Here is a 26,622-nt window from a genome sequence, read left to right on the forward strand (position 1 = left end):
CAGCAGCGTGGCAGCAACAAAAGGCCCCATTAGCCAAAGTGGTACCTCAGTTTAAGAACAGTTTCAGGTTAAGAACGGACCTCTGGAACGAATTAAGTTCTTAACCCAAGGTACCACTGTACAGGATTGCCTTTAGGCTGCTCGGGGGTCAGATAACTCCATACCTTCCAACATTTCTCCGATGAAAATAAGGACATCCTAAGGAAAAGCGGGACATTCCGGGATCAAATCAGAAACTGGGATGGCTTCTCTAAATCAGGGATGTCCCTGGAACATAGAGACACCTTGAGGGTCTGCAAGTTTGAATTTGCAAGTTCTGCTCCCTTTAAATGGTGTTAGTTGTAATTTGTGGTGGTATTATTATTATTATTATTATTATTATTATTATTATTATTAATTGAATTTATATCACCCTATACCTGGAGGTCTCAGAACAGTTCACAGCTTTATGCTTTACAGCTGCTGTTTTATGGTTTTGTTCATTGACATTCATGATTCTGTGATTGCACTTTTAGTTTACGTAACCCACTTTGGAACCTGAGGGTGAATAGCTCGTAAGAGATACCAGAAATAAATAAATAAACAAAATCTAACCCTGAATAGCTTGGACTGAAAGGAAAATCACTAACGAGCTGCTTTCCCTCCCCCCCCCTCTTTTTTGCCAATTGCCTGGAAACCTGAATGTTCAGTTTAAAAAGAAAAATTGAAAGCAAACATCTCGAGTGTCAGCATAGTCTTTGAACAAAATAGGTTTGAAAATAAGATGATTGTGGACAAGAAAAAAACAAGCTTCTCTGTGAATAAGGGCTTGAAATACACAGTATTGATGGGCGCCATTTAGCCTAGGAAAGGGAATGTTGTGAGAAGGACAAAGGGAAAAAGAAAAGGGCCTGGAACCCCCCAGCGATGAACCAAATATTAGCATCTTTGAGTGTATGGAAAGCACCCAGAGCGAGAAACCCCTTCTCCATACAGAATGAGATGCAGGTAACTTTTAAAAGGTTCCCACTAAATATGAAGGTGCTTTCCCCCCTCTAGCAGACAACCTTCTTATAGATCAGGAATGGGGAACGTGCAGCCCTCCAGATGTTGTTGAATTTCAACTTCCACCATCACCAGCCAGTGTGGCCAATGATGATGGCCATGGGTCAGTGGATGCAGGCACATCTGGGGACGGGCTGTTTCATCACGAGGGCTCTGCTGCACAGTCTCTTTCTTCCCCCTTCCTCCCATTCTGAAACCTCGTCCTCCAGTGCTTCCCATACTTGGTCAGAATCCAAGTGGCTCAGAGGGAATCAACACAATGAACGAAAATGATTTGGGACGGCATTGCAAAGTGCATGTGGCAGATTTATCAAACTGTTTAGTGTGCCTTTCCATAATTGCTTACGGGTTGCAAAATAAATAAATAAATAAATGCAGAAGCTGGAAAAACACACACGCACTTGACAAAGAGGCGAGGTAGCATGCCATTCTGTTTGCCACAAAGATGAGCGGCACGGCAGAAACAAGGCCTGTTGTTTCTGGCTTCAGACCACCCTGGAGCACATTTGTAATTTCATGGGATATCATTTTCCTTTGTTCAAAAGGTGTTATTTGTCCCTTACTCAACTGTTAAGCATTGCCTGAATTAGCTTATGGGGAAAATTTCCAATTCTAATTAACCCACTTAGAAACCATCAATGTTCAGCTTCAAGTTGTTATTACCGCCAGCAACTTGAGGCACTGATTGCATTCAGAACTCTTCCCTGCCTATCACTATTACACTTTTGGTTTCCGGCGCTGTAGGGGAGGTCAGAGAACACTGGAGAGTTTCAGAATAACACTGACCTGCCACCCACAGGACTCCAATTTGTGAGCCGGTAGAAAATCACTGGTATAACTACGTGTACTACATGAAGGGAGTATGGTTTTAGGGGAAATCAGCATGCCTGATGTGCCCCAGTGCGGCACATAAACTCCTCCTTTTTTGCAGCAGGAGTATTGAGCACCTGATTAATCAAAGCACTCTTTCTATTGCTAGGATCTCACAGGGTATGATCTGAAGGTTAATGAGGCTGCCACCTTGCTAGAGCTAAAGCACGTCTGGGTCTAGCCATCAACAGTGTCTCCGAAAAAAATTATGCATCACTTGGAAAGACAGGCAAACTAATGTCAGTGTACTGGAGGAAGCAAAGATCACCAATGACATTGTCAAAGCAATGATTCTTCAACATCAACTTTGTTGGACCAGTCATGTTGTGCGGATGCCTGATTATCGTCTTCCAACGCAACTACTCTATTCTGAACTTAAGAATGGAAAGCATAATGTTGGTGGTCAACAAAAGAGGCTTAAAGACTCCCTCAAGGCAAATCTAAAAAAAAAAAAAAGTAGTATAAACACCAACAATTGGGAAACACTGGCCTGCAAGCGCTCCAGTTGGAGAACAGCCTTTACCAAAGGTGTTGTGGACTTTGAAGAAGCACAAACTCAGGGGGATAAGGAGAAACAAGCTAAGAGGAAGGCGTGTTTAGCAAACCCTCACCGTGATCAACTCCCTCCCAGAAACCTATGTCTCCACTGTGGAAAGACATGTGGATCCAGAATTGGTCTACACAGTTACTTATGACTTACTGTTAAAACAGTTTTAATAGAAGATAATCTTATTCAGCTATGAGGGATCACCAAAGAAGAAGAAGAAGAAAAGAAGAAGAGTAGTGAGTGCCTAGATGGGATGCAGCCTTGGAACCACATGTACACCACCTTAAGTTCCATGGAAGAAGAATGAACTAGAATGCCTGAGTGGAATCTCATTTGTCTTTTGGAGAAAGGCTGCAGCTGTAGCTTAGGGGTAGGGCATGTGTTTTCCATGTAAAATATCTAAAGTTAAATCCCCAACATCTCCAGGTACAGCTGGGAGTATCTCCTGCTTCAGATCCTGAAGAGCCGGTCACTGTAGACAATACCAGAAAAGATGGACCAACATAACTTCCTATGTTACTGCAATTTCTTTGCCTAGAATAGATTTAATGGGTGCATGGAGGAAAGGGGGAGACAGTTCCTCTGAGTAAGAAGAAATCCTTGCACTGATGGAACAATCAATGAACTCTACACACTGCCTACAGTGACTGGCAGTGGCTCTCCAGGGTTTCAGGAAGAAGATGAAAATGCCAGTGATTAAAACCTTTTGCACACAAAGGATGTGCTCCCCTAGCAAGCTACAGCCCTTTGAAACAAACTGAAAGAAGTCCAACACCCACTAAAGGCGTTACATGTACACCTTCCAGAGCATGGCTTAACTAAGTTATTATGTTGTGAGCTTCCAGAGGCAATAACCTACTTTGTTGAATGTAAATGGAGAGATGTGGAAGTCCAGTATACCTGAAGGAGTGTCTCCACCTCCATCGTTCTACCCGGACACTAAGGTCCGGCACCGAGGGCCTTCTGGCGGTTCCCTCACTGCAAGAAGCCAAGTTACAGGGAACCAGGCAGAGGGCCTTCTCGGTAGTGGCGCCCTCCCTGTGGAACGCCCTCCCACCAGATGTCAAAGAGAACAACAACTACCAGACTTTTAGAAGACATCTGAAGGCAGCCCTGTTTAGGGAAGCTTTTAATGTTTGATGTATCACAGTATTTTAATATTCTTTAGGAAGCCGCCCAGAGTGGCTGGGGAAACCCAGCCAGATGGGCGGAGTATAAATAATAAATTATTATTATTATTATTATTATTATTATTATTATTATTATTATTATTATTATCATACCACAGAGTGAGCTACAGTGAAATAACAGAAGGAGGAGCAAGACATAAATACATGATCAAAAGGACCACTGTGATTTGCTGAATGTCATTTGATTAATGTTGGGATAGCCCATATTTCCCTTCCTTCTGTGGATCATATTATGCCATGATCTTGGTTGCCTAGCGCTGGATCTATACATACTCTTTAAACGTTCTTAGAATGATATTTTTGTTATCGTCTAAAATGTAATGGTACCTGGTTTCTCCTTTGCTTCCTTTTCTACGTGGTCCACCCATTATGTTCCATCAGCCATAAGGGTTTTTAATGCAAAATCTGTCTCCCAACTTCTCTATGCTTCAAATGTCTGGTACAACAGCGTATTTCCTAAGTTGGATGGGTCCCAGGCAAAGTTTCTCCGGTCCTTACTACAGGTCCCAAATTGTGTCCCAAATCCAATCTTATTTCTGGAAACAGGTGTATGCCCACTTTCCACCAAAGCTTGGTGGGCTGCCTTGAAATACTGGCTTAAGATCTCAGTGTTTGGCCTGCGGAAGGGATAACTTGTACACCTAACCAACAAGGAGTTTATCAGTGCATGGCTGAAAACTATGGCCAGAAAAGCCACCTCAACTGGACTGTTACCATCCCTTTTGTATCAACTGAGCTATGATACCGCCCTTGCATCCCTGAGGCAAAGGCTTTGGGACAAATAGCTTTGGGACAAATAGCAACCTGTGATCCAGATCCAATGTAATCTGTGGCCCAATTGCAGATGGAAACCAATATGGGCACGACTTTCAGTTAGCCTCATATCTTAGGAATTTGTCCGTACCCACCTATCGGCATTTATTTACCAAAGCTAGATTAAATGTATTTCCATCGGAAGTGCTAAATGGTAGACTGAGAGGCATCCCCTACCAGAATAGGCTTTGTTTATGTTCTCAGGACGTTGATTGCATGAGCAAGCAAGGGATCATCTGATCAAACCATTACTAGCAAATTTGCTGTGAAAATCTGAAGTCTCCCATATTAAATACCTTCTGGAAGATAGGTCAAATGATATTACACCAACCGTGGCAAGAAACAAAGACCATCGTGCTCTAGGCATAGCAAAATGACTACCTCGGACTCTTTCATCTGTTGTTTGGTGGTTTTAACGGTATCTTATTCTGAAACTGTTTTGTGGGTCTATGGACTGCAATAAAGATATTTGATTTCTACATGGTCCACCCACTTATTTGACGGGGGGAGCTTTGCAGCACCCTCTGGTATCACATTTAAAAGAACATCCTATGGCTATATGATTATCATAACCCCCTTTAAACTCATTTTTAGCACTAAAAACCATGAGTGTAGATGAGTCCTAGGTGTGGTATGCAGTGGGCACCATATCTGCACACCCTTTAATGCAGAACCTTACTTATTACTGCAGTACACAAAGCCTCAAATAAGCTCCCAGCCTGATATGTTAAAATAAACAGAGCACAGATTGTCACAACTGTGCTAAAACACCATTAACAATCAAGAGTCCCCAGAGGATGGAGGTGGAAAGGAAAAATAGCTGCTTGAACGAGCATAAAGTGCTTTCTGTGCCTGAGAGTGTATGAGTCAGTATTACTCATCACAATATTAACAGTAAAGTTAAGGTTAGGAAAGGAGAGCTGCATAACTTAAAAAGAAAATACCTTAAATATACAATTCTCATCCTATCGTGTACTAGTTTAAGGGCCCACACCACCTAATTCTGCATGAGTGCTGCTTAGAGATTTCCTCAACGCATACACAACCCCAAAACACACACAGGCTTTCCATCTTGTCTTACCTAGAAAAAGTGTGTAAATACAAACCCTACCATTAAATATGAAGTCACCACCTCACAACTTAGCATCTAGTGATGCCCAAAAACAGCTACTGACTCTGAACATAATAACGGAAGACTTTAACCACCACCACGCCAAGTTAGCAATATTACCTTTTTAATTTCATCTTCAAATGCCTTTTCCAAATATTTATATCTCCTGATGAGTTTGTTGAAGACCTAAAATACAAAGAAAAGCAGCCATCTTTAACATGAGAAGTAGAACCTAACTGTTCCTACAGCGTTCATAATTAATCTGTGATAAAACGGAAACAACATATAAAAATATACTTCCTATATTTAGCAAGACAAGAAAGCGTTGTTGAAAGTATGGTACAGGATACTTCCCAATCACACATAACTTTACTCCAGAACAACAAAATGGGTTTAGGTAAATACTTTCATAATTATGCAATCCTACTGCCTCAAGCAATTTGCTACTCCAATAAAAACCATAATCTGTAGAGATGTTCAATTTTGGCAAAATGCACCAGTGGCAAATACTGCCAGAAGCAACTAATGATGCAGCCATTTGATATTCTGGGTCTGGTAGGGAACGATAGAAACAGCTGGTGTATTATAGTACAAAGTCAACATGAGAGCTTCATCATCAAATCCAATTGGTCAAACCTGAGCATAATGTCGGAGGGCATCATGGTCTTCTTCTGCAGAAAACACACAGTGATTGGTCATCTTGGTCTTGTCATTGTCATCGATTCTTGTCCCTCCAGGAGCTGAAGAGATAGAAGGAATGTAAACTTATATCTTGGAAGTTAGAAATAAAGAGCCAGCTTTCATTCTTCATAATGTACATGCTCCACACATGGAGGCACCTAAAAAGTGAAATAAGAGTCAGCATAAAAATTTCTCAAACCTCCAGTGATGGGAATGGCTTGAACATCACATACCGTGAGGTGTCAATCCTGCTGCCTGACCCTCTCTGCCCCACCCATTGACAGTGGCACTGTGCAACAATACAGATGGGGAACCTTTTTGGCTCTCAGGAGCCAAATTTGACTGTTGAGCTGAGCCATCCACTTGTCTGGCGCCTGAAAGCACAAATGATGTTAAAGTTAGGAGTCCTAACTTTGGGACTTCAAAGTGCAGCCAAACTGAAGGGGGTGGTATAAAAGCCTGCTCAGTTTGACCATATTCAGTGCAAGCTCCTTCCTGATTCAGAAAGGCATTTGCATTGAAACCACTGCTAAAGCAAAGGGGGAAAGGATAGCAGTGGTCTGGGTTTGGGTGTGCTAGAGAGTTCCCTGCAGTGAGCTCTCTTGAGCACCTGAACCCAGCAGGATTGGCCTCCCTTTCTATTGACAGATGTGAGGGGAAGTCAATTCTGCTTTGTGCAATGCTTCAATGCACCTAAGTTTTCTGCAAGCAAATCAGGATGAATGCTCAATAAACAGGTCCTCTGGAGGAGTCCAGTGTAGACTTTACAATCCCATATATTGACCAGCTTTCTTTAGTTATTAGGGTCCAACCTGCTGCCATTTTGTTTCAGGTAAAAGAGAACAGCACTGCTATTCTAGATACGCTCTACAGCTAACTTTAACAACACTATTTCAACCATTTTTAGGGTTGCATCTAATGCTAGTTATACTCGGAGTAGACCCATTGAATTGAATGGACTCCATGTAGCCATTAATTTCAATGGGTGTACTCTGAATAAAACTAAGTTGAAGACCATCCTTTGAAATGAAGGCACATGGATAACTTTGGTCCATTAATTTCAGTGGGTCTACTTGAGTTGAACTTAGTTGGGCACAGCCCACAAAGTTTGCCGAATTGTACCAAAAAGGTAAGAGAAACATGAAAACAAAACACAGATAACTGAAAATGAGGAAGAGGAGGATCCAGACCAAGGGGAGAGCCACAGTTGTTGAACATTAGCTGCCAGACAGATAAAACCAAGAGGGCATGTTTCCAGGATCAGCTTTGAAAGCGTTGAAAGTTTTCAGTGTGACATACATACCTAGCATGCTGCCAGCTATCAAGATGTCAAACAGAGTGTCGGCATAGCGGCGATAATCTAGCCTTGAGCCTGTAGCATCCAGAAACTTGGCTACAGCTTCCAGGTCATCACCAGCTTCATTGAGACCTTGGACAATTGTATCCCGGAAGACGGTCGGTTCAAATTTCTCTTTTTCATCTAAAACAGATAGCCAGCACCAAATCATTTTATGAAACCTGAATGCCAGTTTCCATTTCTCAGTCATATTCAGACATTCTGTTCTACAGGTGCTCAAACAAGCTTTGCTGAATTGTTCTCTTCCCACTTTGGATATGCATTGTAATATGCTACTCACTAGGTTACAGAATTTATGCAATATAAAGTTGCACATGAAATATTTTATTTTCTTGTTGATTTTTCTTCTTCCCACTCACCTTTTCTTAATTGCATTTAAAGTCATCCTCTCAAGAGGAAGCTGAGGAATGGGACAGTGTATTGCAAACTGAGGTATTGCTATGAATGATCTTGGCATGTTACAGTGTTGGTCCCAGAGAGCAACATACAAAATAGTTAAGCTGGTTATATTTCACTGGATTGGCCTTTTGTGGTAGAAGGGTATAACAGAATCATGTTTCTTCTGCGTGATGGGAGAGTCCTTCATATATAAATAAAGTTATACATCACAATGGTTATGTACACAAACCACAAGCTGGGTTTCTCCACTGATATGTCTATGAAGATGAGATCAGAAGGACTTCCATTTTCAACTAACCATGGCTTGCTGTTATCTCCAAATCTGCAACTGTGGCTAGCATTAAAGCTGGTTTATTAAAACAAGCCAGGGTTATTAGTCATGGTTTGATGTTGATTTCTTAAAAAAACAAAGCTTTCTATTAAGACAATATAGGTGACATGAAGACTGCTAGAGAAAAGTCTTCCAGTACGGTGAATAAGTATTATACTTTTGTTCACAGGGAGCTCAATGTATACCAACAAGTCAACTGATTCAGTCCATCTACTCTTTAATGTTAAATACTGATTTGCTAAGCAGGGGAAACAAAACACGGCAGGCAACAGTGTGCAAAATCTTCAATAAACTGCATATAACGTTCACAAAATGAAATGATCAAACCTACCCCTCTTCCTAGTTTTGAACCGTTGGCCTGTTAGCACTGGCTTCTGATGCTTATTCATAAAATTTCTGGAATACAAGTGTAGAATGTTACAGGTGTACAGTTTTAATGGAGATATTTTAAATCAAAAGGATATGAAAACCTTAGCATAATATGAACTATACAGGATAGGAACCCCCAGATGTTGCCGAACTCTCACTCCCATCAGTCCCAGCCAGAATGGCCATGGTCAGGGATGATTGGAGTTGTAGTCCAGCAACACCTGAATGGCTGCAGGTTCCCCATCCTAGAGACAAGTGAAGGACAAATTACTGGTGACATTGATAGGTCCTGATTCGGGAAGCCATAAAAGCCACACTTGATGCAACTTGCATGCCAAGCGATTACCACTTGATGCTATTAATTTTTGAAGGTGGCCATGTAAACTCCATACATTCCATTCAGTGTGGCATAATCTTTTCTGCTGTACCACCCCAAATCCCTGTAAGCTCCAGTTTCCCACTCTCTCAATCAACTCCCTGGTTACCGCTTAACTTCCCCCTTCTCTTGTGACTCTTACATCCTGACCTTGCATCCAAACAACTTCTCCTTATCTTCCTAAAGATTTTGCCTCTTATTTACTCATTCCGGTTATTGAATCTATCACATTCCTTGTGTTTCCTGAAGATCAGAACACCCCCTTCTCAATCCTGAACTCTGCTACCAGGAATCCACCTCTATGTTCCAACATCACCATGTTTCCAAGGTGAATTTTCCAGAACTAGCCACTAGCTCCCAGGATGCTTCAGAGGAGGTCATGACCATTTATGATACTGGAATGATACTGCTTAAAATGTATACTGCAGATAGGGCCTCAGAAGAAAGAGTCCCAAGCCAGAGATTAGACTTTCCAGACGTGTTTAAGCCCTCAGTTCAGCAATAGTTCTCCAGAAGAAAACTTAGTGTGGGGAATAAACAGACCAGAACACATTAGCAAGCGTTGGAGTCCCTCTGGCTCTCTCCTGCTTCAATCTGATTCTTAGGATAAACTCCCTGGCTGCTATATTTTATGGTGTTAATGGTTTTGGTGGTTAGCAAACAACAAGAGCAGTTCCACACAAGGTGAAACGGCTGCATCAAAAACAACAACACACTGAATCACACCCATCTGAGCAAGGGTCAAGTTTTTATTTTCCTGCCCTCTGAAACCATCTCTTCTCTTTCTTGGAAACAGCACGTTATTGACACAGCAAACCTTAAAGGGTTCAGACTTTACAAAACAGGCTAATAGATAGCTCAGCTGGTGGAGCATGAGACTCTTAACCCCAGGGCAGTGAGTCTGAGCCTCACATTGGCCGAAAGAGTGCAGGGGATGAACTAGATCAGGGGTCAGCAACCTTTGTCAGCCGTGGGCCGGTCCACTGTCCCTCAGACCATGTGGTGAGCCAGACTATATTTTGAAAATAAAAATGAAAATGAAAGAATTCCTATGCCCCAGAAATAACCCAGAGATGCATTTTAAGTAAAAGGACACATTCGACTCATGTAAAAACACGCTGACTATCCGTGGGCCGGATTGATAAGGCGATTGGGCTGCATCCGGCCCCTGGGTCTTAGGTTGTCCTGTCCGACTCCACGAGTCTATGAAATAAATAAATAAATAATACCCTCGTGCATTAACGATGGTAGGCACCTCTCAAAATAAACACAAGAAGCTGGCACCAAGAGCAGCCACTGAATAAACACAACAGACACCCGACTCTGCAGCAACAGAGATCTAAAAATATGCAAGGTGGATCTCCCTTCCCCACTGGGACCAAGGGAAGTCGTTTTCAGAATGAGGCAACAAGGCTAATGAAGTCCGCTAGCCTTTTTCCAGAGAGCTCAGAGCCTTCTAACTGTTGTGCAGACTTCTGGTCAGCATCCTGCTTCTATTAATGCATTTTCTTTCTTTCTGAGTGGATATGGGTGGAACAGAAGCAACTCTCCTCCCCACCACTCCAGAACCCAGCCTCCAATGCACAAATAAGCCCTTTAAAAACACTGAGGGAATGGGGGAGGGGCGAGTGCCAAATCTAAGCAAAAACCAAGAGGAGAAAAGCAAACTCACCACTTGTAGCGGATTTGACAAATTGCGTACAGGAGTGTCACTCCAGAGGTTATTAGTACCAGAACAGGATCTTGTTTCTATATTTAGCTTTAAAATGCATCACGCTCTAATCTGCTTTGGCCGGGGCTTTATAAGGTAGCTGTTAAAGGACGGGGTCAAGGAATAGGCACGAGAGAGAGAAAGAGCAAAGGAAAGGGCAAAAGGCAGCAACTGCTAGTCAGACACATTTCAGGCGCGTCAGGTCAGACTCTGCAGGTCTGCATGTAAAGAGAGGAATGCAATCCCCTAAGCCAGAATGTGGCAAACAATAAAAACAACAGCCAAAATAACAGAACAGAGAAACCCATGGCACTAATTGTGGCAGGATGGAATGAGAAAACCTCTCATTTCTGGTTAGAGTAGTCTACCCAGTCAATATTTTGGAGTGTAAAGGAGGAAAAAAGAGCTCCCCTAGGGTAAGGGCGGGAAACCTTCTCAGCCTGAGGGCCACTTTCTGGGGGCCACACATCAGTAGGGCCGAAGACAAAACTGGGTAGAGCAATAGATGCAATTATTACCTTTGCAGAGTAGGCTGGTTTCTGCACAAACCAATTTATATTCTTTGTCTAAGGAAGCAAGGAGCATTATCAGTGTCTAATGACACATTCCAGCCAAGCATAAACACTCAGGAATGGTGCAAAGCAGGAGCCAGGAGTGGGTGTGACCTGGGAAAAGTCCTGAGGGCCATATAGAGAGGTGTGGAGGGCCACATTCACCCCCAGTTCCCTACCCCTGCCCTAGGGAAGTACATTTGTTTATTTCCTTACATTTATACCCCACCTTTCTTCCACTATGGACCTCAAGGTGGTATAGAAGTGGTTCCTTCCCAGGCAGTTACCCATCCGGGAGATGACCAGGCCTACTTAGCAGCAACTAGATGGTGGCCCTGTGTCTCTTTACAGGCCACATCCTGAGCCCAAACACAACTAGACCTCACACAGCCACAGTTACAGGTGAATTTGTGTGTCATGGACTTAAAACTGGGCAGATCCAGATTTACCGTATTTTTCGCTCTATAACACGCACCTGACCATAACACGCACATCGTTTTTAGAGGAGGAAAACAAGGGAAAAAATATTCTGAACGAAACAGTGGATGTATCATTTTTGTGCTTCATGCTGTGGCCACAGACATGTGATCTGATGGTGAATTTGGGCTGACCCAATGCAAAGATCCTGAGGATCCATGTGGATCCATGCTTTGTAACCACGTTTTTGCACCATTGCAGCCCCAGACAACAGTGGGTGCGTGATTTGGGGGGGGGCAGGCTGTAGCCATGGACATGCTATGTTCTCTGGTGGTGAATTTGGGGGTGACCCAATGCAAAGATCCTGAGGATCCATGCTTTTTAACCACATTTTTGCACCGTTGCAGCCCCAGGCAACAGTGGGTGCATGATTTGGGGGGGCAGGCTGCAGCCATGGACATGCTATGTTCTCTGGTGGTGAATTTGGGGGTGACCCAATGCAAAGATCCATGTGGATCCATGCTTTTTAACCACATTTTTGCACCATTGCAGCCCCAGGCAACAGTGGGTGCATGATTTTTGGGGGGCAGGCTGTAGCCATGGACATGCTATGTGCTCTGATGGTGAATTTGGGGTGACCCAGTGCAAAAATCCTTAGGATCCATGTGGATCCATGCTTTTTAACCACATTTTAAGTGGGGAGGGAAGGAAAAACACAGAAGGGCTAAGAATGCAGGAGTGGGGTATAACGGGAGGGAGGAAAGGAAGGCAAAAGTTTCCCCCACGCACCCACCCAAGCCAGCCAGCTAGCTCGCTCTCTCTCTCTCTCTCTCTCTCTCTCTCTCTCCCACCTGCATGTTTTCAGCAGCACCGGAGCACAGAGAGGAAGGAGCGGAGCACAGAGAGGAAGGAGCGACAGTCTGCTTTTCCCCTCTGCTTGCCTGGAGGGGAGGGGCTTTCCCTGCTCTTTGTTCCGTTTGAGCAAACACAGTAACGAAACAGAGGAGGGTGGGCAGCAAGACCCGGAGGCAGAATGCAGGAAAGCACCCGCTTCCTCTTTTCAAGGCTTCCCTTCTCCCTGAAGCGCGGTTTGATTTTTGCCTAATTTTTTGGCTCCAGGGACCACACATTCGCTGCATAACACGCACAGACATTTCCCCTTCCTTTTTAGGAGAAAAAATCTGCGTGTTATAGAGCGAAAAATACGGTAAATCCTCACTCAGCCATGAAACTTGCTGCGTGACCTTGGGTTTGGAACAATAATCCCTGTCAGATTTTGTGGGGATTAAGGGAAGGGGACTGGGGAGATACAACAAACCTCAACCTAGCCCAAGCTGCTAGGAGGAAAGGCAGGTTAAAAGCAGGTGTAAATACACCCTTAAGGAGGAGTATTTAGCCCAGTCTTAATAAATCTAAAGGGACGCGGGTGGCGCTGTGGTCTAAACCATTGAGCCTAGGGCTTGCTGATCAAAAGGTCGGCGGTTCGAATCCCCGTGACGGGGTGAGCTCCCATTGCGCGGTCCCTGCTCCTGCCAACCTAGCAGTTCGAAAGCACGTCAAAGTGCAAGTAGATAAATAGGTACCGCTCCGGCGGGAAGGTAAACGGCGTTTCTGTGCACTGCTCTGGTTTGCCAGAAGCGGCTTAGTCATGGTGGCCACACGACCTGGAAAAACTGTCTGAGGACAAACATCGGCTCCCTCGGCCAGTAAAGCAAGATGAGCGCCACTACCCCAGAATTGTTCGCGACTGGACCTAACGGTCAGGGGTCCCTTTACCATTATAAATCTAAGTGGTTGTGAGGCTTGGAGGAGGATGGCAGTGAAATCAACAGCATTACCTTAAGGCTTTGCATACTTCTGATCACCCAACACATGGCTGACAAGGAATCACAATGGCTACTGGCCTAGGTGAAAGGGCAGGGGAATGATGCAAAACTATGATTTTCCAACCTTTTACTTTAAGGAGTATTTCCCACATTCACTTGTCTGCCATGGAGCTCTTCGGCATCTCCTGGGCCCCCTCTGCATGTTGCAAACAATTGCAATACATGCTCCAGGTGTTTAATCAGTTATGGATGGTGCGCACTGATATCATCCCATTGCAGGGGAATGTTGCCCACCACTAAGCTGTTCTTCAGGCAGCTTGTCCACATTTAATAATCTGCTTGGTGAGAAACTCTGATAAGCATACAGTAAATCCCTGAGTTCTCTGAAACACAGCTAGAAAGTCATCTATGTAGGATAATACCTTGGGAGGCAGGAGGTATGTGAGAGTCTCAAAATATGGTTGAATTAGGCTTCAAACCCTAATCCAACTCATCTTGAAGAAAGCCCAATTAAACACAGAAAGACTTCCCTCTGAGGAAACACGAACAGCAAATTCCTATTGCTCTGCGATTTTATATCTACACTGCATCATACATTGAACTTCCTTCAGACGATGATTTGAGTTTCTGAAAGCCAAAACTGCAATTATGGTAACCCTTATCTGCTTTTTTTCAGAAAGCATACACCTTCCAAAATGTCAGACCATGCAAGCCCAAACAGGTTGTTTTTGTGCAAGAGGCAACATTTTTTGAATGTCAAACAGAAGCACGGTGGCAGTCGTTCAAAAACAAAACAAAACAAGGCATGGACAGAGGGGTAGAGAGAAGGGTAATTCTATTTACATGCTGGAGTATGACTTAATCAAAGCATAGATGAAGAAGAAAAGTGGATGATTAAAAGAGAGAGGGGGGGAGGGGGAAGCAGAAGGCACTGAATCAAAACTGCCTCCAACAAAAGCAGAGTCCAGAAGACTCTTAACTGCCTCATAGAGTTGTGTAACAGAACTGGAGGCTAATAAGAATGGTACTTTGATATCTTGGCTATTTTATTTCATTGCAGCTGGCATGCAGTTAACGTTGTCACAGTTCCTTCAAAACAAAATGGCAAAGCTAACCTCCAGCTGTATCCCACTGCCCTCCAATAATGTTGATTTCCTATTTATATAAGCTTACGTTTGACAATTTTCAATGAGTTAGCCTCATCTAAAATTCCCATGCAAAGAGGTGTTAATATACCATATGAACACAATATATGGTAAGGACATGCAGTGAAAAGAGTTGAAAGCCTAACCATCTCAAACGATCAGGTTGCTCATAGTAGCTGCTCCATGAGCAGCAGAAGTAGTAAAGCAGAAATGGCAGCAGGATAACAGAGGGCTGTGCAGGGATGACTGACATCTCAGCCTGGACTAGGGATGTAAGATTTCCATTCTGACATACGGTATATTCGTCACAGTCTGTGCCATTTCCGTTCTGCCACAGTTTGGCTTTCAACCAATACTACATTAATCATTCTACTGGCCACTATTTAATATAAGTTCCAACACCAATTTAAATAACTTATGTTCATTTCAATGTAAAGGAAATTTCAGGACAATGTGAAAAGTGTCCATTCACTGTCATTTCTCAACTTAAGAAAAACAGCAATGATGTAAACAAATACCAATCACATTTGGTTGACTGATTTCCATTCCCATCATCATCATCGTCATCGTCATTGTCGTTATTATTATTATCATCATCATCATCATCCACTCATCTAACTGGGTTGCCCCAGCCACTCTGGGCAGCTCCCAACAAAATCTTAAAAACATAATGAAACACCAACCATTAAAAACTTCCCTGAGCATGCAGACTGCAGCAAATTCCCACTTGTTTTTCCATTTTTGTCAGAAATCTCTGATATCCCTAGCCTGGACCACATGATGGCAGAGCAGTGGGAAATTATCCTCTCTGCTTTCTGCTGCCATAGAGCCAGCAGTGCCAAAAGGCATGGCATTGATCAATGCTATCTTCACTCTCATTGTACACTGATTGATTTGATGCCATCAAAATGCAGGGCCGGCAGTGCTAGAGCCAGTAGCACACGTAAACTTGCTGTCCGCATGCCAGCCGATGGAGTGGAGGATCACCCTGGAGAAGCATCTTCAGAGCATCTTCAGAGCAGGGCACAGAAACAAACGTTTTGCCATCATGCTTCCTCTTTGAGAGAGAAATGCTCTTACATTATAAAGCAAAAGCGCAAGTCCTTGATTAGTCATTATTCGGCACCCAGCCGAACAAAAGGATTATGTGGAACAAAAGGATTATGTGCATACTGTTATGTGCTGTAAAACCTACATGTGAACAGAGATGAATGTGTGAAGCTCATCCCACATCACCATCACCACCAACTCATGGAAAGCAAAGTTCTGAAGCAGGGAGCCTTCTCTACAAAGTGTGACTCACCCTATAATATAGAATCCTAATTATTAAGCTCTCTGATTCAGAACTTTGCTGACTACAGGTTACTGGAGATGGAAATTGGGCAGCGATCAGCGTAGCACACTCATTCCAGCTCAGATGCAGGTTTTACAACACAAGAGAAAGCCCGCAGAGTCCAACAATATTGCAACAAATTGGCTTCTTAAGAGCTTATTCCATGGCCCACTGGGGAGCGACTACAAAAAGTGGGGGCTGTGTACACACCATGCATTTAAAGAACATTTTTTTACCCCAAAGTATCTTGGGAACTATAGATTATTATTATTTTATAATCCTTTTTATTAATTTTAATTATAATTCAATGATAGCCTCATTATAACAATACCAATTTAAAATAAAATTATTATTATCAATCATTCAAATACCAAATTATATAATTTAGTGGGGGCTCACATGCTATTATTGATGCTTTTCTTTATTTCTGCATTCCAAAATCTTACTGATTTCAATTACATTCCAGTCATAATAATAATCCCTTATACAACAGCTGCAATATTCAAAACGTCAATTCATGTTGACACATTAAATGATTTATAGAACTACAAGCGAGGATCTCAAAGTATATCCTTGTTCTTCCTGCGTGTGACATTTATTCTGTCTGTGCTGTTTCTTCCCATCCTTGTAAAGTGTTATGTCTATCTTTTCCCATTTGTTGCTGTTATCCATCATGCCTTGAGCGGAGATGATATCCCATTGTTTTTCTAGAAATTTCTCTCTCACTCAGTCCCACGCTTCATTGTTTTTTTCCAACTATGACAACAGCTGCAAAAGTCACTCTACCCCAGTAAATAACCAGTTTTTGCCATTTTTCTTCTTAGCCAAGGAAGAAGAGTGGTCTGTCAAACTGTAGATTGTTAAGCATTCTGGGAATTGCAGCTCTGCTGAGCAAAAACTACAATTCCCAAGATTCTTGGGGTGTGTGTGTGTGCTTTAGGCGTATGGTTTGTATGCAGTCAGAGATAGAGAGATGCTTTGCAGGATGCAGACCCAGCCAGGTCTGAAAAGCTGTTACTTCATTGTGCAACAAAGCAAAAGAACATCCAGAGTTAGACATGAACTAAATTTGTAAGTGGGAAAACAAGCGTACGTGCATCACTCAAGTTTGGAAAAAGGAAAGTGCTGTAAAGTGTTGACAGGATGAAAGGATGCATCTGGAATGAGACGGAAGAGCAGCAGCTTCTTGTGAAATCCCCATCAAATGCTGCCAGGGCATATATGGAATTTGTCTCTCATCCTTGCTGCAGATGGCTAGAGAAATAAGTCGCCACAGTACAAGAACAGAAGAGAACAGAGGAAGTCACCTATGCTGCCCAAGTATGACTGACAGCTAGCAACACCTGGAAGGTCCACCCATGAATGCACACACAGACCGAAATATCTAAAACTGGTGCATAGGGCAGCTCTTCCCATTCAGAAAAAAACACACCATGTGGTAATATCCTTCAATGACAGTATCACTTCAGAATGTAGGAGGTGTTAAGGATTGGACATTTCTTATGGACTTTTTGCATGAAAGAGAAAATGATCTTGTAATATCTGGATTTGAAGATTGAAAAAAATACTGGTTTATAGACGATAGAATGGTTGGATCTTGAGGAATGAATAGCATATACAGCTGCAGTGTAGAGAACCAGAAGTTATTTTATTTCCTTCATCTTTAGTTTTTTCCCTTTTTCCTCGCTTTCTCTTTTTTTAGGCTTCTCCTTTCCGTGGCTTTTCTTCCTTCTGGCTTTGTTCTCTTATACACTAAGTAGCTGTTTTATCTCAGTATATTGTGAAAAGATACTTTGCGTGTTTTTGTATCTCTTTGAATTAGTATCAAGAACTATTACTTTTTTAAACAGAATATAGGAGGAGCTGTATGACTGAAGCCTGCAGAAAGCCATTATGCCAGACAGTGATGAATTGTAGCCCTGAGGTGAGTAACTCAGGGGCCGAATACATCCCTCCAGGCCTTGCTACTTGGCCCCTGAGACTCTTCTCAGGTTCCAGTGTTTGTGGACTCTCCTTCACAACCCCAAGTGCCTCTGCCTTACTGGAACGCATCCTTGAACAGTGATAAAGTCTCTTTATTTGCCTCAATGGGGAGGGGAATCTGTGTATAGAGTGTTCTGACCAAAATGTAGCCTATGTGCAAAAGTAAGCTGCAGATCTACTGCCTGCTATTGCCTATGCCCCACCTGTTAGCAGAATGTGGCCCCCAGAATGCTGTCTGTGGTGGAATGTGGCTCTGTGGTTGGAAAAGGTTCCCCAACCCTGCTCTAACCTGTCCTTCCTCTGAATGTGCCAGTTCTTTAAAACAACAACACCCAAAATAAAGCTCACCCCTAGCTCTCCTTTCAAACAACGAAGCCTGAATCTATAGGCTATATTTCTCCACTCGGTGTTTATCATTCTGCCATAACTTTCTGAACATGTCATACTCCTGACTCCAACCACAAAATTAAACACACGAGAAAACATGAACGCCTGCCGTTGCGACCACCTTTGGCTTTTGGGTGGACAAGTTGCTGCCCAGTCACACCTACAGTAAAATCCCGTATTTCCCAATTATTTTCTCTGGGAAACCATCACTGGTCAGGAAAGATGAAAACACAGCTTCAAAATGAAGCCAGATGGTCCCTTCCCCATTCTCCATGTCTAGAGAGAAAATTCTAGGGTGACAAATGAACCAAGGAAGTCCCCAAAACAGCTTGAAAATAAACTAAAAAGTCCCTTCTTCATTGTTTGGGGAAGGGACTTTGGAGCTATTCTGAAGCTGGTCTTGGATCTTCTCACAATGTACCGTATTTTTTGCTCTATAAGACTCACTTTTTCCCTCCTAAAAAGTAAGGGGAAATGTGTGTGTGTCTTATGGAGCGAATGCAGGCTGCCCAGCTATCCCAGAAGCCAAAACAGCAAGAGGGATCACTGCTTTCACTGTGCAGCGATCCCTTTTGTTGTTCTGGCTTCTGAGATTCAGAATATTTTTTTTCTTGTTTTCCTCCTCCAAAAACTAGGTGCGTCTTATAGTCTGGTACGTCTTATAGAGCAAAAAATACGGTAATTGCTTTGAATGGTGCCAGCATTTTGTTTCATAATGTTGAAAGAAAGAAAGAAAGAAAGAAAGAAAGAAAGAAAGAAAGAAAGCTCAGAGTCTGGGCCCTTCTCTCATGAAGCTTGTCAGTTACCTGGTTTTGGACTCAGAAGAAGCAGCAGCCAACCCCACAATTTTCTCATGTGTGCAATTTATTTATGTTTCACGGGGCCTGCTCAAGAGAAGTTCCCAGCAGATTGTTGCCTAGAGAGCACAAAAAAGCTCTCACTCATTACTGAAGCATCTTACTCCCCCATATAGCTATAACCTCATTTTTTCATTGTAAAGAAAGGGTAGACATGTCACAAATGGAGTATCTGTGAAGTGAGGCATGTTGAGAGCACTCAGTAATTTCATTGACATGGTTACCCCTAAAACACATAGTCAAAAAATAGTGGATAATTAAAGGCCCGGAGAAACCCATCTTTTGCGGATATGTCAGCCTGCTGTTCTTCAGGCAGTTATTGATGCCACTCCAACTTAATACACTTTGCTAATAAGCAAGCTATTTTGTGAGCGTTGCTGACAAACTGATGCTCAATCTTCCAGGAACTCCAAAGAAACAGATAAGACAGGGAGCGAGGGGAAATAATGGAAGAATTCAGCTGGCTCAGGAACTTGACAACCTGAAATTTTGCAAGTGGATTAGCAAACGTTAAGTGTGTGTGTGTGTGTGTGTGCGCGCGCGTGTGTGTGCACTGTGGGGTAGTAGAAAGCATTAAGGGAAAGGCCATAGCTCAGTGATACAGCACATGATTTAATGCAAAAGATTGTGGGTTCAGTTCCCAGCATCTCCAGGGAAGAATAGGAAACATTTTTCTCTGAAACCCTGAGAGCCGGTTAGTGTAGCCTCGGAGTAGGGCATGCTTCTCAACCTGAGGCCACATGCTGGAGCGAAAGTGAGCTTGGCCAGTGGCATAAGTGGAGGAAAAGGACACAGGTGGCACTGTGGTCTAAACCCCTGAGCCTCTTGGGCTTGCTGATCAGAAGGTTGGAGGTTTGAATCCCTGCGACGGGGTGAGTTCCCGTTGCTCTGTCCCAGCTCTTGCCAACCTTGCAATTTGAAAGCACGTCAGTGCAAGCAGATAAATAGGCAGTGGCGTAGCGTGGGTTGTCAGCACCCGGGGCAAGGCAAGTAATTTGCGCCCCCTAACCCGTGGATTTGCGCCCCCTAACCCTAACCCCCAGATGTTGCGCCCGGTGCGGCCGGCCCCCCCTGCACCCCCCACACTACGCCACTGTAAATAGGTACTGTTGTGGTGGGAAAGTAAACGGCATTTCCATGCACTCTGGTTTCCGTCAGTGTTCCATTGCACTAGAAGCGGAGCCAAAAGCACATAAGAAGTTCGTGGTGAGGGGTGCGGCCTGGGAGGAAGAAATGACACCAACTGAAAGAAGTTTACAATTCTGCAAACAATACGGATATATTTATTGTTTTCTTTTGCCATGCCTTTGGCTTCTTGAGGCTATTTTATCATGCTCAACCTTGGATTTTTTAAAAATGAAAGTATTTCAAGAAACCTATTCATGGGCTAAGTTGACAGCATAATGCTCTTATTAGGACATGTTTAACTTCTGGCTAAAAAGAAAATTTTGAATTCATTCTGTGTTCATGCTGTTTAAAGCTTCTGGGTTGGGTTGGGTTTTGTTTTGGGTTGTTTTCTGAGATTTAAGGTTTGCTGAAATGTAGTAAAACATATCCAGCCCTGCACATAAGCACCAGGCTTCAAAAACTGTAGATTGATGGCTTTTTAAAAAAAAATAATGCAGCTCCTTTGCACCTCTTGAATTAGGGATCCTTTGACGTGTTCTCCCTGCTCCTCTCCAAAATGTCACATTTCATGTGCTTCCCCACCATGTCTACCATTCCTCAGCAATATCTTATCATTATGCTCTATGTTGCACAATTCTGGACAGGAAAATGTGTCCCAAGTTGGTTAGCAGAAGAGCAATTAAAGGCAGACTGAACCAGCTGACAAATCTTAGGACCTAAGTAAGAAGAGACCAGTTAGATCAGGCCAAAGGTGTGTCTAATTCAGAATTTTGTCCTCATAACAAAATTTCCATGGGAAGCCAACAAGCAGAAGTCAAGGGCAACAGTAATTTTCCTACATATGTTTCCAACAACTGGTATTTAGAGGAATGTAAAACATAAATCATCATGGCTAGTAGCCACTGACAGATTTATTATCCATGAATTTAACTAACCCCCTTTTAAAGCTATCTAAGCTGATGGCCATATTGTGATAGAGAATGTCATAGTTTCCACCTTTGCTCTATCCGCTTAAAGTTAAGGTAACAAAGAAATGGAAGTCCAAGAAGTGTAAAGCATTGCAGTCACTTTACAATTGACATTTTTCCTACATGGGGGTGTTTATATGTGCATTAGTTACCTAAAGTGTATGTGCAATTTTGAAAGGAATCTGGGGGTGGACGGAAGACTTTCTATACCAATGGACTCCTTTTTTTGATGGGGGTGACCTTTGCCTAAAGAATTACAATACCCTGGCACAAGATAGCTCAGTCAATAGAGCATGAGGCTCTTAATCTCATGGCCTCTTCCAACTCTACAATTCTGCGATTCTATAGAAGACTGATGAAATGCCTTAGGCTAGGAATACCTGGGAATATACTTCAATTGCCATGGTTTGGATGTTCCATTAAAAACATTTTTAACATCATGACAAAATAAAGAAGAGACTAAAAACACTAGGTTCTATCCAGTCCCAGTTACACTCTGAGTAGACCCATTGAAATTAATAGGCATGACTAACTTGGGTCCATGAATTTCATTGGATCTGCTCTTGAGTAAATTTAGTTGCATACAGCCTAGTCACTTTGCGGGAGATGAGAGTGATTTTGGAAAAGAAACAAGGTTCAGACTAGAACACCTCTTCAGTGACCAATTAGCTTTCCTTGGGCTGCACACAAATCGCTCTACCTGTACAGTGTTTATTCTTTCAAACACATCTAATAAACATGGAATCAAGTGTTCCTATTTTTCTAAAAATGTGATCAAAGATATAAATAGTTTCCCCATCTCTCTTTAGAGGCACATAACAGAAGAATAAATGTGGTAGGCACTAATGCACATATTTTTCTTCTTACAGACTGAATTAACATCCTACACAGGTCATGTTGATATTGCCGAAAAAAGACAGCTTAATGTAAATAGAAACCTACAATTTTATCCTTAAATATTCGGTGGCACTTGCTTGTTTTTGCGTTTTCAGAAGAAACCACAGGAAGAATTGAAGCTATGTCAAATCAGAGAGTCACACAACAGGAAAAAGGCTGCAACCATAGACATTGATTTATTTATTTTTCTGCAATGGGGGGGGGAGTACATTCCATTTAGTTATATATATAAAACACAAGGGGAGGAGGTAGGGTGATGGAAAACATTCTCAGGATACAGTGGGGTGAGGGGGAGCTATTGCTTTATAACTTAAGTTGCTTGTTCTAAATCAAACACTTTAGACCAGTCCATAGACTAGCAATCTGCCCTGCACTGCTTAACATACACTGTAATTACTTGTTCATTAACAAATTGAGACAAAAACCATAAAGCACCGAAAACTGTCAGAAGAAAAATAAGTGATTCAGAAATGCTACATGCACCCAAAAATGGAAGGATGAAGGAATCCCAATGAAAGAAGAATGGATACAAAACTTATGGACTATGCAGAAATGGCAAAACTTACCGGAAGAATAAGAAATGAGGATAACAATTTTTTTTTATAAAAGGAATGGAAATGGTATATTGAATATTTACAAACAAATTGCAAACAGATAAAAACATCAGCAGGACTATTGTAATAACCTGCAGTTTTTAAAATATAGATACATGAAAATAGATGAATAAAATAATGATTTAATATAACTTGGAATATGCATGGAATGAGGATAAAATAATTAATGAACCGCAGAAAGAGGAAAGAAGTTGTGTTGAAATGTTTGATTTACTGTTAAACTACTAGCAAAATGTATATAAATGAAAATCATAAAATTATTTTAATTCTTTTTAAGAAAAAGAATTGCTACATGCATGTAATAACTACAAAATCTATTACTTTGCCAGCCTAAAGATTTTGCTACTTTAAACCACAGCAAACAATATGCACAAGCAAGAGATGCCCACAGCTTTGAATGGCTTTTAATATCCATTACTGGCTGCATTCACATATCCCAGTCAAGCTAATAGTTTTCCATAGATGTGCAGATCACTCCTACCTGCTAGGGGCAGAAGTTACAGGCCACAATCTGTGGCTTAGTGTTCTATTCAAACCAGGAATCATGGTTTGCTTCACGCCAAACAAGCCATTATCTGAAGCCACTGTTTATCCTTAGCTTACCAATTGTGGTTTGGCTAGAGTGAGGCAAACCAGGATCCTTGTGCAGACATAAACATAAGGCCAAGGTGTGTGAATTGTTGCTTTCACTCATTAGTGGGGATTCATAGTGAACCATTAACCATGGCATGTGATGACTGGGTTGATGATCAAATGTCAACATGAAGGAGCACATCTAATTACAAGTATTGCCAGTGTGTGCCATAGGCATAATGGAATCAAGAGATATAAAGCGCATTTAGCAACCATCTGCAAGTGGGAGAGGAGACCTATCTCTTAAAGGTCGAGCAATAATCACAACAAAAGTTCTAATTACCGTATTTTTTGCTCTATAAGACTCACTTTTCCCCTCCTAAGAAGTAAGGGGAAATGTGTGTGCGTCTTATGGAGCGAATGCAGGCTGCGCAGCTATCCTAGAAGCCAGAACAGCAAGAGGGATTGCGGCTTTTGCTGCGCAGCGATCCCTCTTGCTGTTCTGGCTTCTGAGATTCAGAATATTGTTTTCCTTGTTTTCCTCCTCCAAAAACTAGGTGCGTCTTGTGGTCTGGTGCGTCTTATAGAGAGAAAAATACGGTAGTTATAATACACCTGACCTACTGTTTCAATTATTTTCCAGTCAAACTACAGTTAGGTTTTATTGTGAACATAGTGATGACATTTTGCTTTTTATAAAGCATCCCAGAAGGAAATAATATTTGTAAATTGTGGGTGAATTCGCAGAAACCAAAAAGCCATAAAGAGGGGTTTTTCCATTTTGCCTCAACAATGTAAATAATTCAGAGTTGTCATCCAGGTACAAGCTATGCTAATTAATTGCGCCATGGAATCTGAAATTATTTTTTTTAACCGACTTTGGCACTGAGTTACTACAAAATGTCAAGCTGCAGTAACTTTACTATATTATTTTTCCTCTTAAAAAAGTCCTTTATAAATCTTATATAATAAATTAACATTCTGTCTTGTTCATACATAGAAGGAAGACATGCAAACTTCAACAGCTGCATCATTTCCAGTTAAAGGACTGAAAACTATACATTTTGCACAAAGTTTGCATGACATACTACATCAAAGAGTCTTTAAAGCACAGCAGGGATGCGAGTGGTGCTGTGGTCTAAACCCCGTTGCTCTGTCCCAGCTCCTGCCAACCTCACAGTTCGAAAGCACGCCAGTGCAAGTAGATAAATAGGTACCACTGTGACAGGAAGGTAAATGGCGTTTCCGTGCACTCTGGTTTCCATTGTGCCAGAAGCAGTTTAGTCCTGCTGGCCACATGACCCGGAAAGCTGTCTGTGGACAAACACCGGCTCCCTTCGCCTGAAAGTGAGATGAGCGCTGGAACCCCAAAGTTGCCTTTGACTGGACTTAACCATCCAGGGGTCCTTTACCTTTACCTTTTACCTTAAAGCACAGCATATCTAAGGGAGTGGGAAATAAAAATATATGGCCCTGAGTATCTGAAAGTATGATGACAGAATGGGTTGTACTATTTTACAACTCACATTTTCAATAATACTATACACAAAATTCCCGGCTAGTGGAAATTTTACAGAGTAGGAAGGGGGCTGAATTAAAACCTTCCACTCTGCTACATTATTGGGTTTTTTTAAGAGGGGTGTGTGTGTTTTACTGCCAGTGAGGTTTTACACTGGAATCATTCAAAAAGAGCACCTCCTGCATTCACTCCTATGGCCTGCTGCATCCTATTCTGCTGCATGTGTACTGTAGACTAACCACACTTTCTGGTTCCATGCTCAGAAATCACAAACACTCCCTGATATCACACCCTACCTTTAAGCATTGAAAGAAGAGGGGAAACACCATTGTTCATCCCATTCTGGCCTCTGAGAAAGTACACATGATTATTCCAAAACAAAATAAAAAAATTCCTTCCAGTAGGTATCTGAAGAAGTGTGCATGCACACGAAAGCTCATACCAATAACAAACTTAGTTGGTCTCTAAGGTGCTACTGGGTGGAATTTTTTTTATTTTGTTTTGACTACGGCAGACCAACATGGCTACCTACCTGTAACTATGATTATTCCAATTGAAGAACTCTTAGCAGGGGCTAAATCCCCATGGAACACAACTGGACTTCTTGCTCAGTAAGCATGTTTAGGATCAGACTGCATTCAACACAAGTTTTTCTCTAGTTCAAGATCTAAACGTTATTTAAATCAATTTGCCTACCAAAAATAGTATTATGCAGGAGGTGTATTAATTTACAACTCAAGCATGCCAAGCAGAAATTCCCTTAATCCTCAACTGAAAAAAGAGCAGCAAAAGGCTTATAAATTCAATGTACTGTAATTCATTTAGGCTGCAGGCTGCAAAACTACCCAATCCTAAAAACTAATCTCCAAGAAATCCACGGGGCTAAGCAATACTAGTGACTTGTATCCAGCGGATAAAACAAGTATTTAAAATGATATTTCCTGCTTTTACGCTACTCCCTCCCCCCCTTTTTTAAAGTGGAAGAAGAAAATCTGAACTCCCTCAAAGAACTCAGATCTCCAATTTAATGCGTAAGCAAAAAGTAAACAGCTGAGCGATGTCTAGACTTTTCCTTCCTCCAAGAGGCTTACAAAACACCTGTAACCACTAGGATGACTAAATAATGAATCTCAGCCAACTTTTGAAGCACACCTTCGTTTTAAAAGCCTGAAAATTAAGACATCGCTGTCCAGATTTCATAAGAGTCTCTCTCTCTCTCTTTTTAAGGGAAACGTTTCCAGCGCCATCCTATGCACCAAAAGCAAGTCCCGTTCAGTTTCATGGAGCTTACTCCCCGGAGAATGGGTATGGGATTGCAGCCTCAACCTGACACTGGGATGGCTCCCCACATGCAGCCAGGCGGGCTGGTGGCACCACGCAGGTTAAGGTCTCTGGAGTGCCAATGGCGCCTCGGTAATAAAACTGCGCACAAGGCAGCACCGTCCCCTCCTCCTCCTCGCACAAACAGATTTGTTGCACGGCTCCGGAGCGAAGCAACCACCGCGTCCTCCCCACCGCAGCCAGCGCCCAGTGGGTCTGTTGCAGCCCCACCACCTCACCAAACCCAGAAAGGCTCTATAAGGGACCAAAGGCAACTCCTTCCTTCTGCCGCCTGTTTGCACCCA

The 26,622-nt window shown here is 42.4% G+C and overlaps 1 protein-coding gene across 2 annotated transcripts in view; it reads right to left on the minus strand.

Moving 5' to 3' along the window:
• BZW2 (basic leucine zipper and W2 domains 2) overlaps positions 1 to 26,622 on the minus strand; it is a 46,240-nt gene that overhangs the window by 18,783 nt on the left and 835 nt on the right. Inside the window, exons 1-5 of one of the 2 annotated variants that reach the window (XM_082193971.1) lie at positions 10,761 to 10,835; positions 8,675 to 8,739; positions 7,560 to 7,736; positions 6,212 to 6,315; positions 5,696 to 5,761 (exon numbers count right to left, since the gene is read on the minus strand). In XM_082193971.1, the coding sequence (XP_082050097.1) occupies positions 5,696 to 5,761; positions 6,212 to 6,315; positions 7,560 to 7,736; positions 8,675 to 8,732 (405 nt within the window). In that variant the 5' untranslated portion in view covers positions 8,733 to 8,739; positions 10,761 to 10,835. Of the gene's footprint in view, positions 1 to 5,695; positions 5,762 to 6,211; positions 6,316 to 7,559; positions 7,737 to 8,674; positions 8,740 to 10,760; positions 10,836 to 26,622 lie in introns of those variants that run through there. The other variant, XM_082193970.1, reaches the window with a different exon arrangement.

Source organism: Podarcis vaucheri (genome assembly GCF_965113315.1).
Source record: "Podarcis vaucheri genome assembly, chromosome: 12".
Lineage (NCBI taxonomy): Eukaryota > Metazoa > Chordata > Lepidosauria > Squamata > Lacertidae > Podarcis > Podarcis vaucheri.